General features: G+C 39.0%; 2 protein-coding genes across 2 annotated transcripts; one reads left to right on the top strand and one right to left on the bottom strand.

Moving 5' to 3' along the window:
* The first annotated feature begins 2,882 nt into the window (after positions 1–2,882).
* Positions 2,883–13,685, top strand: LOC102788761 (aminopeptidase Ey-like). The gene is made up of 20 exons (XM_087843925.1): positions 2,883–3,490; positions 4,304–4,446; positions 4,775–4,917; positions 5,412–5,538; positions 5,620–5,774; positions 5,861–5,974; positions 6,077–6,220; positions 7,648–7,713; positions 7,833–7,898; positions 9,273–9,445; positions 9,576–9,652; positions 9,738–9,871; positions 9,952–10,007; positions 10,104–10,251; positions 10,443–10,534; positions 11,881–11,991; positions 12,216–12,383; positions 12,595–12,735; positions 13,195–13,276; positions 13,397–13,685. Exons 1-20 carry the CDS (start codon positions 2,883–2,885, stop codon positions 13,553–13,555), a joined length of 2,907 nt encoding a protein of 968 aa, XP_087700051.1. The 3' UTR covers positions 13,556–13,685.
* Positions 13,686–14,557: 872 nt separating this feature from the next.
* On the bottom strand, positions 14,558–15,460 carry LOC102788470 (uncharacterized). Its single transcript, XM_035904800.2, has 2 exons — positions 14,795–15,460; positions 14,558–14,644 (listed from the first exon to the last, which is right to left on the bottom strand). The coding sequence occupies exons 1-2, from the start codon at positions 15,458–15,460 to the stop codon at positions 14,558–14,560; spliced, it is 753 nt and encodes a 250-aa protein (XP_035760693.2).
* Positions 15,461–17,058: the final 1,598 nt, after the last annotated feature.

The following is a 17,058-nucleotide window of genomic DNA, read 5'->3' as shown; positions in this document are numbered from 1 at the left end:
TTGAACCAAATTTAACCCCATTTTAGTCTTGATGGGTTTGTACTATCTTGACATTTTTTTTCACACATCTAGTCAACAAAAAGGCCCGAAGGATTGATAATCAGTTGAACTGGACTGAATTAAAGTCTTTGTAAAATCCCAAAAAGACAACTTTTAATAAACTTTAGATGTTAAAGGGCCTCTTTTTAAAGGCTATCACTGCCTGAGGCTGGAAAACAATGTCCACATATGTCTGCTACTTGGTGGGGAGAAAGATCAAAGATAAAATGTACATTTAAACAATTTATTTTGCATCATAGAAACATTGGACAGTGCAATGATTTGCATACTTTTCCAGAAAAATAATTTAAGGATAGAGACAAGCACAAAACTCTCATTTCAGTTTACTGTTATATTGGAGTCAAAGCATTTTTTTCTGTTCCTACAGAAATCAGAAAATATTTTTGTGATTGAAACATATTTCATATAAATCAATCTAAATGATACAGTGGTTTGCAAAAGTATTCGGCCCCCTTGAACTTTTCCACATATTGTCACATTGCAGCCACAAACATAAATCAATTGTATTGGAATTTTACGTGAAAGACCAATAGAGGTCTGAGGATCTGAAAACTGCTGTTCACAAACGCTGTCCATCTAATCTGACTGAGCTGGAGCTGTTTTGCAAAGAAGAATGGGCAAAGATTTCAGTCTCTAGATGTGTAAAGCTGGTAGAGACATACCCTAAAAGACTGGCAGCTGTAATTGCAGCAAAAGGTGGTTCTACAAAGTATTGGCTCAGGGGGTTGAATAATTACACACACCCCACTTTTCAGTTATTTATTTGTAAAAAATGTTTGGAATCATGTATGATTTTCGTTCCACTTCTCACGTGTACACCACTTTGTGTTGGTCTTTCACGTGGAATTCCAACAAATTGATTCATGTTTGTGGCTGTAATGTGACAAAATGTGGGAAAGTTCAAGGGAGCTAAATACTTTTGCAAGCCACTGTATGTACAACTTTCATATTTTAGACAATATGGAACTTTAGGTTCATGCATGTAAACTGGAGATCTTTCACTAGTGTGAGAAAAACACTAATTTAGGGAAAATAGCCTGAAAAACTCATGAATTGTTTTGAATGCATGGGTAGCTGCTAAATATAATCCTGTATACATGTAAGATTTTGGTCCTGTTATGTGTTTCAGATTAAAAATAGTGAATTTTTAAAGAAAAACAGATTATTTTGCTTCGTGTTGCTCAGTGCAGAGGGGGCTGGATAATGTAAATGTATATTATGTCCACAATATGATTAGGAATCTACCCTAAACAGAGGCCACTGCGGGAATTTGATCTGCCTCAGTGGATGGTGACAGCACGTTGCCATCCTTTGCAGATAAAACCACAACATTTTCCAGCTGACAATTATCACTAAAAGGCCAAAACCAACAATGAATGGCAATAAATATGTTAAGCTCCCTTGATTCACAGTTACAATGGATAATATTTGAACATATGGGAACCAGTTTATTAAAAACAGTGACAGAGAAGAAAAATGATTACGCTCTCACTTTCCAGAAACAACTTTCTGGTTGTGAAACTTATGGGATTTGGTGATGATAAGTAAGAAAAAATTGAAAATCGCTCAAGTTAAATAAACATGCTGCTGGACTTCTCATGCAGCGCTCCTGGAGCCTTGAATGCAGAGTTTTGCCTTTTTGCGGACATACGGGAAAACATTACAAAACCGTTGTGAAATAAACACAAATGCTGTTTAATATGCAGCAGTTATGAAAAGAACTGTGTGGCATATGCATGCTCCACAGCCGCCAAATAACATGGAATAAAAATAAAGTTGTGCCTCAATGAATAGTGAATATTTATAGATGGGGACCAGCTACTCCAACACCGATTCTGTAAGCCTTTATTCTGACTCCTGCATTGTTAGGCCATTAGAAACAGACCCATGTGACACATTATGTCACATGGGTCTGAAGCAGCTCAGATGTGACTACTAAGATTTTTGTTGATGTAATATGATATCATAATAGCTATATTAGCTGTATTACAGAGAAATGTAATGTGATCACAGTACTATTTTGCTTTGCAATGCATCACCCTGTGCTGGTGGCAAAACAACCTGAATGAATGCATCCTGGGTGTGGCGTGGGTGATGTAGTAACTACAGCGGTGCTGAGCTGCTTCTCAGCACTGACTGACTCATAAACCACATCTCATTATTACAGTAAACTTTTAAAGATACATGACTCACTTACGCTGAAATGACGTTGCCAACAGTATACCTATGCTTTGTTTAAGTGACACTCATTTCTGCTTTTCTCCTTCTCCTTGTTGACCTAAATCCAGAAATTCAACAAAATACTGTGGAACTAATCTAAAAGGCATGTGTTTTCATTTCTAACCCTACAATTTCTCTCTTTTTTAACATCTCCAGTCACTTAGCTGGAGTAAATTTAGATTTTTCACAGCATCTTGGGAAAAAATAAAACTTTATGGCCTTGTGTAAACCCATACTTAGCCTATTTCATTATGTAATTTTGGCTTCTTGACTTGACGTTTGAAAATTATGCACAGACACATATGCAGACAGACACATAGGAGGCTCTGCCGCAGATCTCCCACCACATAGTTTACAACACACAGAGACGAAACAGGCCAGTTTCTACAGAGGGCCTTTGTTCAGAGCCTTTATGCAGATAAAAAGTTTAAAGATTAGTAGAGCTTACTCTTATCGCTGGAACTTTTTACAACTCAATATTTTTGACTTCAGGACATTTTCTCCGCCCAGGAAATGAATCATTAACTTTGAATCCAGCAAGGTAGGATATAAATTACAATCACTCTCTAATTTCTGTCTTACTCTTCTTCTCTGGTGAAGACATGGGTAAAGGCTTCTTCATCAGCAAAGCGGTGGCAGTGGTCTGCGTGGTTGTAGCCATCAGTGCTGTGGCCACCATCATAGCCCTCTCAGTTGTTTATGCTCAGGAGAAATCAAAGAATCAAGAGACTCCGACGACTCCGACGACTGCAACGACTGCTGGACCTGGCACCCAGACCACCACACCCTCCACCCCAAAAGAGCCCTGGCAGCACTACAGACTTCCAGATTCATTTTCTCCTATCTCATACAATGTGACCCTGTGGCCCCGGCTGACTCCCAACCCTGATGGCCTCTACATCTTCAGCGGATACTCCACGGTGCTGTTCACATGCGTGAAGGAGACTGACCTCATTCTCATCCACTCCAACAAGCTGAACTTCACAATGTTTGACGGATACCACGCACAGCTGAAAGCTGTGGATGGAGCCTCTGCACCCCAGCTGAAAAAGAGTTGGCTGGAGGTTCCTACTCAGTATCTGGTGATCCAGCTCAGCAGCCCTCTGCAGGCCGGCAGCACTTATGAGCTCTTCACAGAGTTTGTCGGAGAGCTGGCCGATGACCTGGGAGGATTCTACAGGAGTGAATATAATGAAGACGGCGTGCAAAAGTATGAACTTCTTTTTTTTATTAAGCTTAAGTTCATGACATGATTCAAATGAGCAAAGTGTTGCAAGTTGGACAAGTCCTCTGCTCTTTCTAAAATTTAAATGACAGAATGTTAAATTAAGACTGTAAACATGGGGAAACAGCTAAAAGCTCACAAATTCATTTGTAATGTCTAACAAGTTGCCTCATTCCCAAATTTAAGAATGTTGCATCTGAGTATTACCTAATAGCCACTCCTTAATTTTAACTGTTCTCCCACCATTAATGAAATATCAGATGTGCGCTAGTTTAAAAGTAAGTGGATGAATTAATACATTTAGAATAACTTTACTTTAAATCAAACCACTGGATGTTTTCATTTTTAATCATTTTAAAAATGTAAAGATTTAATTGTGTAATCACAATCACTTTATGGTAATTTAAATATAGATTTATTAAAGTGAAAAAAACAAAAAACAAAACCGTATGTATTGTATATGATCACTTACAGCCTAAATGCAAGCACCTTCACAGCCAGGCTATGATTCATGGACATCAACTAATGTAGTTTTAACAAAACCACTAATATTATGAAATGAAGTCAAATAAGAATTCAATACAAAACTAAGTTTTACTTTTGGACCTCTGTAATTAAAGCTGATATGTGTAGGATTTAAAATACAAAACACTCATCTTGATAAGGATTTAATGAAAGTCACGGTCAAGTTTGTTTTAAACTTTCCATTTAAAGAAAATCAAGTACGTCAAGAAGAATTCAACACCTGACTCGATTATGTGGATGTAATTATTACGTTCTCTCTTCTTCCACTATCAGAATTTTGGCCACGACTCAAATGCAGCCGACGGACGCGAGGAAAGCCTTCCCCTGCTTCGATGAACCAGCTATGAAAGCCGTCTTCCACATGACTCTCATTCACCCCCACGGGACTGTAGCTCTGTCTAACTCCATGAACTATGGCAAGTTCTTTTCTTGTTTAGTGTTCAGAGCAACATTTAACGTATCAGCTGTCCCCGTGTGACGACTTTAAATTAATCTCAATTACATTTTATCCGACACCAACTACAGGACATGTCATTTTTAAGGCAAACTCACTGAAGTGACACTTTTAGAAATACACTTTTAATTTCACTTTATTTAAAATATTTCACTACTGTATATTTAATAGTTTAGTGTCAAATCTATCGCTATCACACTCTTATCATTACAGCTTCAATCAGAAATGTCTATTTTCCTCTGTTTTCCTCATTTATCATTAATACGGAGCTGTCTCTGACCCCAAAACAGAACCTATAAACATCACCACTCCGGATGGTTTGGATTTAATCCAGACAAGCTTTGGACCCACAGAGATTATGTCAACCTACCTGCTGGCTTTTGTTGTGTGTGACTTTGGATACATTCAGTCAGATCTAGGTGCAGATGTTTTGGTGAGTATTTACTAAAGCTTTCAGTTAGAATCACAAATGGCAACATATTATTTAATATTTTTGGTTCCTTTTAAATAGATTAAAAGAAATAAATAAACTACTATCTCTGGTCTATGTTAGGCCCGATAATTCAAGTTGATCTGTGCTCATGACAGTTTGAATTAAAATTAGAGCAGTGAGGCCTCATATAAAAGATTTTAAAATATATGCAATGCTCATTTCTGCTCTGGATTCTGGTGCATAGGCTGAAATGGATAAATCGTGGATGTTGAAGTAAACTATCAGAGATGATAGGTGCTATTTTCAGAGAGAATAATTGCTGCATTAGTTCTTGGAAGAAATGTATTAAACTGAAAATAATCACGACAGTTTTCCCTCTCTGCTGGTCACAGTGATTCTTTGCTGCCCTCTGCTGGACTCAGAGCTCACTTCAGCTCTCAGGTCCACATGCATTTCCTTCTGTCTGGTTAATAAAGCTGTTTTCCCTTTTTCAGATCAGGATCTGGGCTCGCAGGAAGGCTATAGATGAGGGCCAGGGTAAATATGCCCTGGAGAAGACTGGACCCATACTTTCTTTCTTTGAGAACTACTACAAAATTCCCTACCCCCTTAAAAAGTCAGGTGAGAACAACAAATACCTAGAAAAACAACAACAAAAAGGACCATATATAATCCAAAAATGACGTCTTTGATAAATTTCAGACCAGATCGCTTTGCCTGACTTCAGTGCTGGAGCCATGGAGAACTGGGGTCTGATCACCTACAGAGAGACTGCACTCTTATACAATCCTGCAGTGTCATCTAATGGAGATAAAGAGTGGGTGGCAACAGTCATCTCCCACGAGCTGGCTCATATGGTACCTAACAAACCTTAACTGTAAATAGGGTAAGGCTCAAATATGTTTACAAACCAATACAGTGACATGAAGCTTTGTCCTCACAGTGGTTTGGAAACTTAGTGACCACGAAGTGGTGGAATGACTTGTGGCTTAATGAGGGATTTGCCACCTACGTCTCTTATCTTGGAGCCAACTACGCAGAGCCAGACTGGAATATGGTGCGTTTTGTTGTTATTGTTGTTTTACGCAGAGGTCAATTTAAAATTTAATAATGCGTCTGGTTGGAACACAGTGCAAATATTTCTCCATGTCTTTTCCAGAGCGATTTAATAGTTTTGAATGAGATCATTGGTGTGATGGCTGTGGACGCTTTGGCCTCTTCCCATCCCCTCTCATCCAAAGAGGCGGACGTCATGAGACCAGAGGACATAAATGCACTGTTTGACTCCATCACGTACAGCAAGGTGCAGTGTAATTTACAACAGAACTAAACTACAGTAACCCAGTGTGTTGTATTCTTCAAGCTCCACTAATCAAGTTACTGACCCAGTGTGTTGTTAGGACAACTTCATTACTTCACTTTCAGAAATATGGGTTCAATTACTGGACCTGAAGATGAGTACTATAGTCGTATTTAAGCCTGTGTGAGTGGTTTAATAATTTGCAGACCCAAAGACAAGAACAAAGTCCACAATCCAAGAAATGAATTACAAAAACAAGAGATAACATGACTAGGAGCACATAGCTACATGGGGTCAACTTGACAAAGGACTAGAGGAGACTGAGACAATTTATATTAAAGGTAATCAAGGAAGAGCAAACAGATGGGGAACAACGGCAGGAAGATAAAACTCAAAAACTATAGGAAACTATAGACTGAGAGGACCAAATGCAGAAACTCAGAAGTAGGAAACTTTAATAAAAAGTGAACTGTTTATTTGGCCAGTATTGGGGATATCAAAGGAAAAACATGAACTACTGAGTAAAATGGAAACGTCAAATTACAGAACTCTAAACGAGTCGCAAGAAGGAGTAAGCTGATATTCTGATGAGGGACAAAGGGAGACTGAGACAATATAAAGACAGCAGGGTGAATAGGGAAGTGGAAACAGTTGAGAACACAGCAGGGCCGACTCAGGAATAACATGACAGAGGAAGGAAAAGCAAGCATAACACACAGGAGAGATTGGCCACCAAAATAAAACAGGAAGCATAACCACTGAGGTAGACAAAGACACGTGAACTTGACAGACACAAAAGAACAAAACACAGGAGTCAAAGGTAACAGGAAGGGAAATAACTAAATGGAAAGATTAAATACAAGGGAATGACACAGGAGGAAGTGGACACAAAGCATGAGAAGAAACTTAACTAAACACTAAAACCAAAGCACTGGCAAAATCAGATGGGAAATACAGAATTCACACAGACAGAAAGGGAAACAAACACGGGCATGAGACAGACTACACAGAACACAGAGGGAGGCATGATAACAGAAATGAGAGAACACAAGAAACCTAAAAACTAGATAAACAAACAAAGACATATTTCACCATTTCTTTCAGATTTTCACAGAACAGATAAAATATTTGAACAGAATTCAGTGAAATATGAATTTTACTCCTAAATTTTAATCTTTTTAGCACAGAATGAGGTGCAAATTGGAGATTTGATTTGACTGCTACTTACATATACAAATCTGCTTCCACGTGCATCGACATATAATCAATAGCTACATAGCTATCACTAGAGGATCACAACTTGAATCGTTAATGTACAAAAAAGTACTCCAATCAAGGGTATAATGGCAGATTCTTTCTCAAGAGTTTAAAAATGAGCATAACTGGACTTTTTTGGTAGTTCTTTTAACAGCTGATATGTTTCTTCACAGGGAGCTGCAGTTCTCAGGATGCTCTCCAGCTTCATCACCGAGGAGGTCTTTTCAAATGGGCTCAGCGTGAGTACTGTTAATTCAACTTATAAGGTTCTGTCCACAAATCAGGAGAAATGTTAATGTGCTCATATCAGCATTTTATTGACATGCATCAATCTAAGTCATTCATAATTTGTCTACAGATGTATTTAGAAGAGTTCAAATATAAAAACACAGTCTACCAAGACCTGTGGAAGAACCTGCAAACGGTAAGTTTGTAACACTGAAATTTTTTTTATTTTTTAAAATATATTCATTCATTTGTTGGTTTATTTTATTTATTTATTTATTTATTTATTATTTAAATATGAAAATATGATTTAAAAAGGAAAATGTCTTATTATATTTATTTTATTATTAATTTGTCTTAAGACTATTAAAAGAATAACAACAGTAAGATGTTTCCTCATATGTCCTAATATAACTGGATCAATTATCCTCTGAAGCAAATTGTGTGATGGAGCCAAGAACTATGGGTATTGTAGTGAGTGGGACTATAGGGAGCATGGCTCAGTGTTAGCACTGTTGCCTCATCACAAGTGGGTCCTCAATTCTAACCCAGTCAGAAACCTTCTGTCTAGAGTTCTTGCAGGGTTTTTTATTCCAGCAACAAACATGCATACTTCTTTTTCTTTTACATTTCTGTTAAAACAGGAGGATGTTGATTTTAAAGATGGCCAAGTTTTAAAGAAAGAGGTCCATGTATGAACAAGTAATCCAACTAAGCTGAAAGATGTGGCTTCAGATTGCTTTAAACGCTCCACTTCAGTCAGTTTTTTCTTCTCTTGCGTCTGAATGTTAATGAGGTTATTTCAGGCACACTCAGAGTACAGACAACCCAACAATGTCATAATCAAAACTTTTGATTGTGTGGGGTAACCCATCAGAACAGAGTGAGTTCGAAGGCAGGGTATCCTTAAAGGTCCATTAACCCACCATATCAGTCGTGTTGAGCATAAACAGTTAGGGTGCCACATCTCTGTGGTGGTTTATACCTCTGCCTAATGGAAAGGTCCCTTGTTTGAAAAGAGGACAAGACACAAATGTTTTTGGAGTGTTTTGAGGGAAAGGCAAAAATCTGCCAAACTGGCTGTACTGCTACAGTATTTGCCTGAATAACAGGTTTCGTGTGGAGCTGATGGTAGAGAAGGAGAAGATTACAAAAACTGAGAGGTGCACAGCCAAAACAACTCCAAAATGAGGCTTGTGCGTTGTGAGTATAATGGGTCCAAAACAGAGAGAAAACAAATTGTTTCAGACCGTGTTTCAGAACGTGAATGCGTTTCCCCCGCTATAAAATTAATTATGATTATTTTGAACTGTGAAACATGCAAAGCTTCTCTAGGAGAATACACAAATACAAATGTTGTACAATTGGCCTCCTTACATTTCTGTATAAATAACATTAATGTTTCTACTATATTTTAGCTTTCCACCCAGTTTAAAGGTACTTAAAAAATGCTGAACTAGTAACTTATACTTGGAAAAAATATCAAAAATATTCTTTGTTACTGACCATACTGAAATGTGAAAAGAAGCTGACACACAGATTGTTATACTAATTCGCTTGTTCTTGTTATCAGGCAGTGGATAATGCTGGCATACAGCTGCCCCACTCTGTGGAAGTGATTATGAACCGGTGGATCCTACAGATGGGATTCCCAGTGGTCACCATCGACACCAGTACTGGAAAAATCTCTCAGAAGCACTTCCTGTTGAACCCAGATTCTGTGGTGGACGTACCTTCAGAGTTCAAGTATGAACCTTTTTTTTTCATGTTTCACGAGCACATTTTTTAACATGTTCTGATCATGTCATGTTAAAGTCACCCGCTCTCTTCTCTCACCTTATTTACTTACATGTGTGTCTGGCTGATGTGGCTCCAGTTATGAGTGGTTTGTCCCGATTACCTGGATTAAGACTGGTGCAGCTAAAGATCAGTACTGGCTTCTTACCAAAGAAGGTGAGATTTACTGTGTTTCGGGTGACTGTAGTTTGGCAAAGATAAATTAAAATGATTAATTCGTTTTTAATCTTCACCCAAACAGCAACAAACCCAGACATGAAGATTGGTGCTAGTGAATGGTTGATAGCCAACATAGACATGAAGGGCTTTTATAGAGTAAATTATGATTCTGAAAACTGGGACCGTATCCTCACCAAGCTGAGCACCCAACATCAGGTATAACATCTAGAATACCTCTGCGTTATCTCTTAATAGCTACGATTGCCTCCAGACTAATTTTTTAATGTGCCTTTTAGGATATTCCAGTGATCAACCGCGCTCAGATTATTGACGATGCATTTAACCTGGCAAGGTGAGGCCATGCTTTTTTATTTTATTTTATTTTATTTTTAGCAGTACTGCTAAATACTGAAATAAACAACTGAACAGCTGTATGGGTTATTTTTAGGGCGAAGATAGTCAGCACAACTCTGGCACTGAGCACTACGAGGTTCCTCGACGCGGAATTGGAGTACATGCCCTGGCAGACTGCCACTCGCAACTTGGACTACTTCGTCCTCATGTTTGACCGCAGCGAAGTGTACGGACCCATGCAGGTTTGTAGGAAAACTTTAAGGCTCATCATCATCAGTACATCATCAATAAATTAATCCAAACAAGTTTTTGAAACAATGACGATTTGAGATTAATCGTGTAAGTTAATCATAGAAGTAGAAGAGTCAGTGGCAATCAAACGTAGATCATTTTTTCCGCACAGTAAACAAACTGTTTCATCTTCATTCCTCAGGCTTACATAAATAAAAAGGTCACCCCTCTATTTAAACACTTCGAAGATCTCACTGCCAACTGGACAAAGATCCCTGAAAAGCACACCGACCAGTAAGGATGTTAACCTGCTGCCTGTCTTTTTTACTCTTTTGAACATGTTATAAATGCCATGAATGACAATTACATTGTAGGCTAGATTAGCCTTATTATCCCAGTTGCAAAAGCCTGCAGTTTGCAAAGAATGTGCCGTCAATGTCATGTAAGACGCAGTACTTCACACATCTCTTGAAAGTGTTCACAACAATCATTGATCAAGTCTGCACATAATTCTTCCCTTTCTCTCCCACCACTGCATTTCTATGAGCTAACCTAATCTGGTCAGTTATCATCAAGTTCGCTTTGTGTGTCCTCAATGATTTCCATTAACTTGAGATATTAGTGCTGCAATGATCTTTTTAGCATTATCACATCATTTTTCTTGGTAACCCAAAAGGAAATCAAATCAGCTATACTGAACTTATATTGTTAATTAGCACATATTAGCATGATGATATAATAAACCATGTGATGTGTATGTGTTAAACACATTCTGCGTATTAGCACTGCTAGATAGCATTTAGCTTCAGTTCAATTCAATTCAGTTTTATTTATACAGCGCCACATCACAACAATAATGGTCTCCTCAAGGCACTTTATATTGTAAGGTAGACCCAACAGTAATATAACAGAAAAAAACCCAGCAATCATGTAACACCCCCCCACCATGATGAAATGCTTTGGCGACAGTGGGAAGGAAGAAACCTGCCATAGAACTAGGCTCAGGCCGGGTGAGGGACAAAAGACATGCTGTGGAAGAGAGCAAGAGATTAATAATAACAAATGATTAAATACAGAGAGGTGTATAAACTTATAGTGAGTGGAAAAGGAGACAGAAGAAAGAGCTTATTTGCTTATCTGCAGAGTGTGGCTGCTAGTGTGGCTACAAACTCACATTGTCTCTGCTGCTGAAAGCTAGTTGGTTAGCATGACCTTGACAACTTTTACTCCTGGTGTCTAAACACTGGTTGGTGGTCCCTAAATTTTCTTTTGCCACATAGCAAGGCTAACATCCACTGAGAGTGTGAAATGTGCAGCGCTACACACTCCATTATGAGTACACTAGTACAGCAGTCCCCAACCCCCGGGCCACGGACCGGTACTGGTCGTTTGGTACCGGGCCGCGAGAGTTGAGGATCGGGTGTGAAATGTATGGTTTTTATCGGTTTTTAGTGTTATTTTGTTATCGTTTTTGTCGTTTACTCGGTTTTTCTGGGTTGTTTCACGTGTTGCTACACATGCTACACACTTCTAGCATTCTGAAATGTGAAATGCAATTTGAGCCATGTGTCTTTGGCTATGCCTCGTCTTAGTGGATAGCGTCATTAATGTTTGCATTCTCCTGACTCGCTTACATCCAGGTACAATCAGGTGAACGCACTCACCTGGGGCTGCAGCACAGGAGTAGAGGGTTGTAAGGAACTGACAACTGCGTGGTTCAAAGAGTGGATGGACAACCCTGATAATAACATGTATGTTAAACAACAATTATTACTTATATTCATCCCCTTCGCTTCTTCTATAATCATATATTTTTACTTCATATGTTTGCCTACACTATAGGTATTCACTACCATACTTTAACTTTTATTAGATATACTTTTCCCAAACATTTTAGCTCTGATCTGACATGTATAATTCTGTTTTGGGCAGTGATTGTCATCACCATTTTTCCTGTCTTGTTCAAACCATCCAGGATTAGCCCTAACTTGAGGACCACAGTGTACTGCAGTGCAATTGCTGAAGGAGGAGTGGTGGAGTGGGACTTTGCCTGGAGAATGTATAAGAATGCTACCATTGCCTCGGAGGCTGAAAAACTTTTGTATGCTCTGTCCTGCACCAAACAGCCCTGGCTGCTGAACAGGTCAGTTGCAATAGCAGCTTTGTAACGCTCTGCCCTTTCATTTGGTACTTCTTAGGTAATTTAACATTTTACAGACTGCTCTGAGTGACTTTTACAACACCTTTGATGATGCATTTTGTCTTTCAGCCTCACTGTAATTGTGTTTTATCAGAATCAGAATCAGAGTCAGAATATTTTATTAATCCCTATTATTATGCAAATGATCTTTTAGGTATCTGGAATACTGTCTGGACCCAACGATGATCCGTAAGCAGGATGCCACCTTTACCATCAATTACATTGCCGGTAATCCAATTGGACAGCCCCTGGCTTGGGACTTTATTAGAGCCAACTGGGATCACATTTTCAATAAGTGAGTTTTCTCCTTATTTAATAATAATATGTACAATACTATGCATATTTTAGTAATCCTCTTTAAGGAAATTACTCTCTGCATTTAACCCATTCACTCAGTGAAGCAGTGGGCAGCCACCAATCCAGCACCCGGGGAGCAGTGTGTAGGGACGGTACCTTGCTCAGGGGTACCTCAGGGTAGCCATTCTGTAGATTTGACCCCCCGACCTTCCATTAATGGGGCGACCACTTTGCCTACTGAGCTATCCCTGCTTTACATAGCATAGCCAGTTTCCCACATGCATTGCATCCCTGAACTTTTCCAGGACTTACCTGACAAAGGACCATGTCAAAGCGCGCGCGATATTTCCTTGATTCTGGAAGCATATTTGGATGAGCGTGCACAGCCAAAGAGCTGTTGTCATGCGTAGTTGTTTGCATACTGATAAAAGCCCTCTAATGTTTGCCTTTTCTTCAGCTATGGTGGAGGATCAATATCCTTTGGAAGACTTATTACTGGAGTGACCAAACGTTTCTCCTCTGAGTTTGAGTATAAGCAGGTACATTTTCTTTTCACCTCCATATTTTCAGATTAAATTAAATACTTGCTAAAATTGCTACAATTACAGCAAATTAGTGTCAGTTTTAAATGTCAGTTTTTTCACATTCTTCCTCTATAGCTGCTGCAGTTTAAAGAAGACAACATAAACCAACTTGGCTCAGCTGCCTCATCTCTTGAGCAGGCGCTTGAGAGAACCAAGGCCAACATGGACTGGTTGGCTCTGAATAAGAAACTAGTGTTTGACTGGTTCACCGATGAAATCTCAGGGACAGTTTGATAACTGAAACACAGTTTTCACTTTTTAAATGTAGAAAATGTTCAAATCTTTAACTTTGCTGAAAGCAAATGTATTTTTGAAATATGTATATTTTAAATGTATTGGAGATTTTTTTAATTGTAATTTTTTGATTAAAAAGGCTTTTTAAGAATAAAAAAGGATGTGATTACTTCTCTTGGTTTTTCTGTGTGTTGGCACGTTAACTTTTAATATGTTATAGGGTTAGCTTGTCGTCCCCATTTTTAAATATTAGGCAGATGTAAATACATAGAAGAAATGTTTTGAAGTTTTAATTTGTTACTTTTTGTAACTCTGAGGGTAGATAAAAGAGTCAGTTTGTCTGCAAAATGCCACACTGGAAATGAATGTTTGAAAAGTTTTGGTTGTTCTTTGCTCCAGGCATCTGTTCAGCATCATAGATCACACTGTGAAGCATCAACTCACAAGTGGGATGGGGCAAAATTGTATAAATAAAGCATCCCAATGAGACATGCTCAGTCTGTTTAACAGTCAAGTCTGAAATTATATCAGACCCGAACATTGATTAATTAATTATTTTTTTTAAAGGATCTCAGCCATCAAGTAATGTTTACACAGGATGTTAAAAGGTGCTGATTGACTGGTTCTAGTTCAGCTGTCACTTCTCTCAGTGGGGGTCTTTCCTTAAAGACTTTAGAGGGGATGTGCTCCTTGTTTAGCACCTCATTGTCCTGCAGCCGCAGTGTTTGTTTAGGAAGGAAGTGGCAGGCAAGCTACAAGTCTACATCATTCATGATGCCAAAAGTAAATGCACCAATAATCCAAGAAGCAAGGATTAATTTGATAAATAATGTTTATTCTGCTCACAATATGAAAGTTCAATAAATACAAAGATCTATATACAAAAATAAAACGTTAGAATACATATTTTGTTAAAAATAACAAAAAAAAAACAGAGGTTTTGTGCATAAATCTTGTCATTGTTGCAATGAAAAGGGTTCAGTGGATTGATCACCACATCTCTCAACACAGTCCAGAGAAGGTGACATTTTGGTTTTGTTGCTGTAGCATCCAGTACTGCTCGATATTCAAGCAAACTCCACCTGGAACCTGACAACAGAAGACAGGTTTTTTTATTAGAAACTCATTTAGCTTTAACATGTTGGAGAACATTTTGAAATGTAATCAAAAATTGTGGTGCAAATCTTTATAGAAAATATTTTTTCAATAATATGCGTTATATTTATTATATTAACATACCTGATATGAATTCTGCAGAAAGGGCTGCTGGGCTTTGCTCGTGGTGCTACAGCTCGGCTCTTCGGGACTGTAACTGGCTGCTGGCTGACCCAGGAAATTGTTGAAGGTTTGGGTATGCTCCATTGAGTTTGAGGATTTCTTCTGCTCCAGCACTTCCTCGCTGAGGCCCAGTTGGGCTGACAGGAAAGAGATGTAGCGAATGGTGAGGCGCAGAATCTCAATCTTGGTCAGAGTCTGGCCGGCTGGTGCCACTGAATGTGGGAGGTATGATCTGAGGTGATGCAGAGCCTTGGTCAAATCCCTCATCCTCAGCTTCTCCCTCTCGCTGGCAGTCTGGCGCTTTTTACCCGGATACCTGGATCTGGACTTCTTTGTTGCAGAAGAAGATTTGGAGCAGAGTGGAGTCTGGTGAGTGAGATGAGGTGCTGCAGGGGTATTAAAGATTAAGCAGTCCAAGGGATCTTGTTCACTTCCAAATGTTAGGAGGGAAGTAGGGGAGAAGCAGAAGGAGTCCACAGAGGAAGTAGGAGACAGGCTGTTGCCAGTGCTGCTGTAACCAGCGTCTGAGGCAGGATCAGAAGCCAGAGATTTTTCTAACAGAGATTCGCAGTCAAAGAGGAAAGAGTTCTCCTGGAGTGGGAGAGGAGAAAAGTAGGATACCTCCATTGTGGCTGCTGTAGGCTCTTCTTTGGGAAGTCAGCTGTTAGTATGTTGCTGGTAAGGCAGGCAGAGGATACTGAGGAGGTACATGGAGGCTGCTCCATATATGTGGTGGGAGGTGTGAGGTTGCACCTCTGACAGCCACCTCTGGTCCTGAGAAACTCTGGGACCACAGATGACACCTAGGCTAGGGGGTCCCATGGGAATCTGGCATGCTTCAGCACAAGGTGTAACCTGGCAACTTGCGTGGTCATTATAAACTATACAGGTTCACACTATATGCTCCCACAGCCTGGGAACATGACCCTGGCACGACTGGGGTTGTACCTGGGTCACAGGTTCTTCTCTGAATCTTAGAATTTTATTAAAAAACCCAAAGGCACCAATTGGAAGCAGCAAATGTGTATGTTACCAAAAACGCATCTCAATTTCTCCACAAAAGGAAAAATGTTCACTTGCAGCATTTCTGCTTCATGGATGCTCACTGAATGACCATTCAAAATATGATCCTACTTTTAAAAAAATGCTGATGATGTAGCTGTTGTGTGTATTACTAACTGGTTTTAGTTCTGGCATGTGGTAACAGAGGTCAGGCTGGAAGAAGTGTGTCTGGGCAGCTGTGAGGTGTGAGGATTTTGCACCTTGAGCTGTTTGGACAGCAGCAGTACTCAGTGCTTCTGGAAGGTAAAACTGTGGATCATCAAGAACTAACGCCAAGACAATAAAAACAGGTATGATATTATTGTGGATATTTTTTTCTTCATGTTGCTGTGCAGTATATATCTGAAATTCATCTTAATTATGCTTAATAACACCTATAACTACAAACACATAATATTCACACAATCACATCCCTTCACTAATTGCCCATTGGTGGGTTTTGTTTTCACTCATGAACCGTGGATCTGAGTCCTGAGCAGTGTTCCCACAAACCAGCGCGTCACATTTGTCTCCTTTTCTGCAGCAGAGGTGAAACCTATGTCTAGGAAGTGCGAACCCGTTTCGCACAGCACCCACCAACACACTTCCCCAAGAAAAACAGCCACCTTAATTCAAAGAAAACACTTTTTTTACATTTACATTTGAATGTTTTTTGTTTTGTACATATTTCTGATGTTGCCTATTGAATAATGTATTTGAGAGCTTGGTCAACTTTGGTTATTTTGAAACTTGATTTGATTTTTTAAAATTAATTAAGCTTCAAAGGGTTTTAGGAGACACTAAGATAGTCAGCTCACTTAAACATTGCAGTCTTTTGTGCTTAAGAAGGTTCCTAATGAGGGAACAATAAAGTATCAAAGTGACAGCCACAATATGAGTTGGACATCTGATCTGGATGAACAGAGTGTCGGTATTTATTCATTCCAGAAGAAAGCGAATAATGCCATTCCACAATCCCAAGCAAGACACCATCACAACATCACTGGCAGGAGTTGTAGTGTTTCACATAAATTACTGTTGTGTTTTCCATCTTATTTTATCATTTGCCGAAGTGTGGATATATTTTGAACTCCCAAAAACTGGGTAAACTATGAATGCTATATTAATGTGATCGGATCTGCTTAGAAATAAAGTTTCTGAGCTATATTGAAATGATCAAAGAG

This window comes from Neolamprologus brichardi, chromosome 1 (genome assembly GCF_056152115.1).
Source record: "Neolamprologus brichardi isolate AB-2024 chromosome 1, ASM5615211v1, whole genome shotgun sequence".
Taxonomy (NCBI): Eukaryota; Metazoa; Chordata; class Actinopteri; order Cichliformes; family Cichlidae; genus Neolamprologus; species Neolamprologus brichardi.
The sequence above is the reverse complement of the archived record's forward strand: the minus strand, read 5'-3'. Positions and strand labels throughout refer to the sequence as shown.

Excerpts from the sequence above, each read along its gene's own strand:
- LOC102788761 (XM_087843925.1), top strand. The coding sequence starts at position 2,883 with ATGGGTAAAGGCTTCTTCATCAGCAAAGCGGTGGCAGTGGTCTGCGTG. Across the intron at positions 7,899-9,272 it reads TGTGGAAGAACCTGCAAACG|GCAGTGGATAATGCTGGCAT; the intron begins GTAAGTTTGTAA and ends TCTTGTTATCAG. Across the intron at positions 10,535-11,880 it reads CCTGAAAAGCACACCGACCA|GTACAATCAGGTGAACGCAC; the intron begins GTAAGGATGTTA and ends GCTTACATCCAG.
- LOC102788470 (XM_035904800.2), bottom strand. The coding sequence starts at position 15,460 with ATGGAGGTATCCTACTTTTCTCCTCTCCCACTCCAGGAGAACTCTTTC. Across the intron at positions 14,645-14,794 it reads TTCTGCAGAATTCATATCAG|GTTCCAGGTGGAGTTTGCTT; the intron begins GTATGTTAATAT and ends TTCTGTTGTCAG.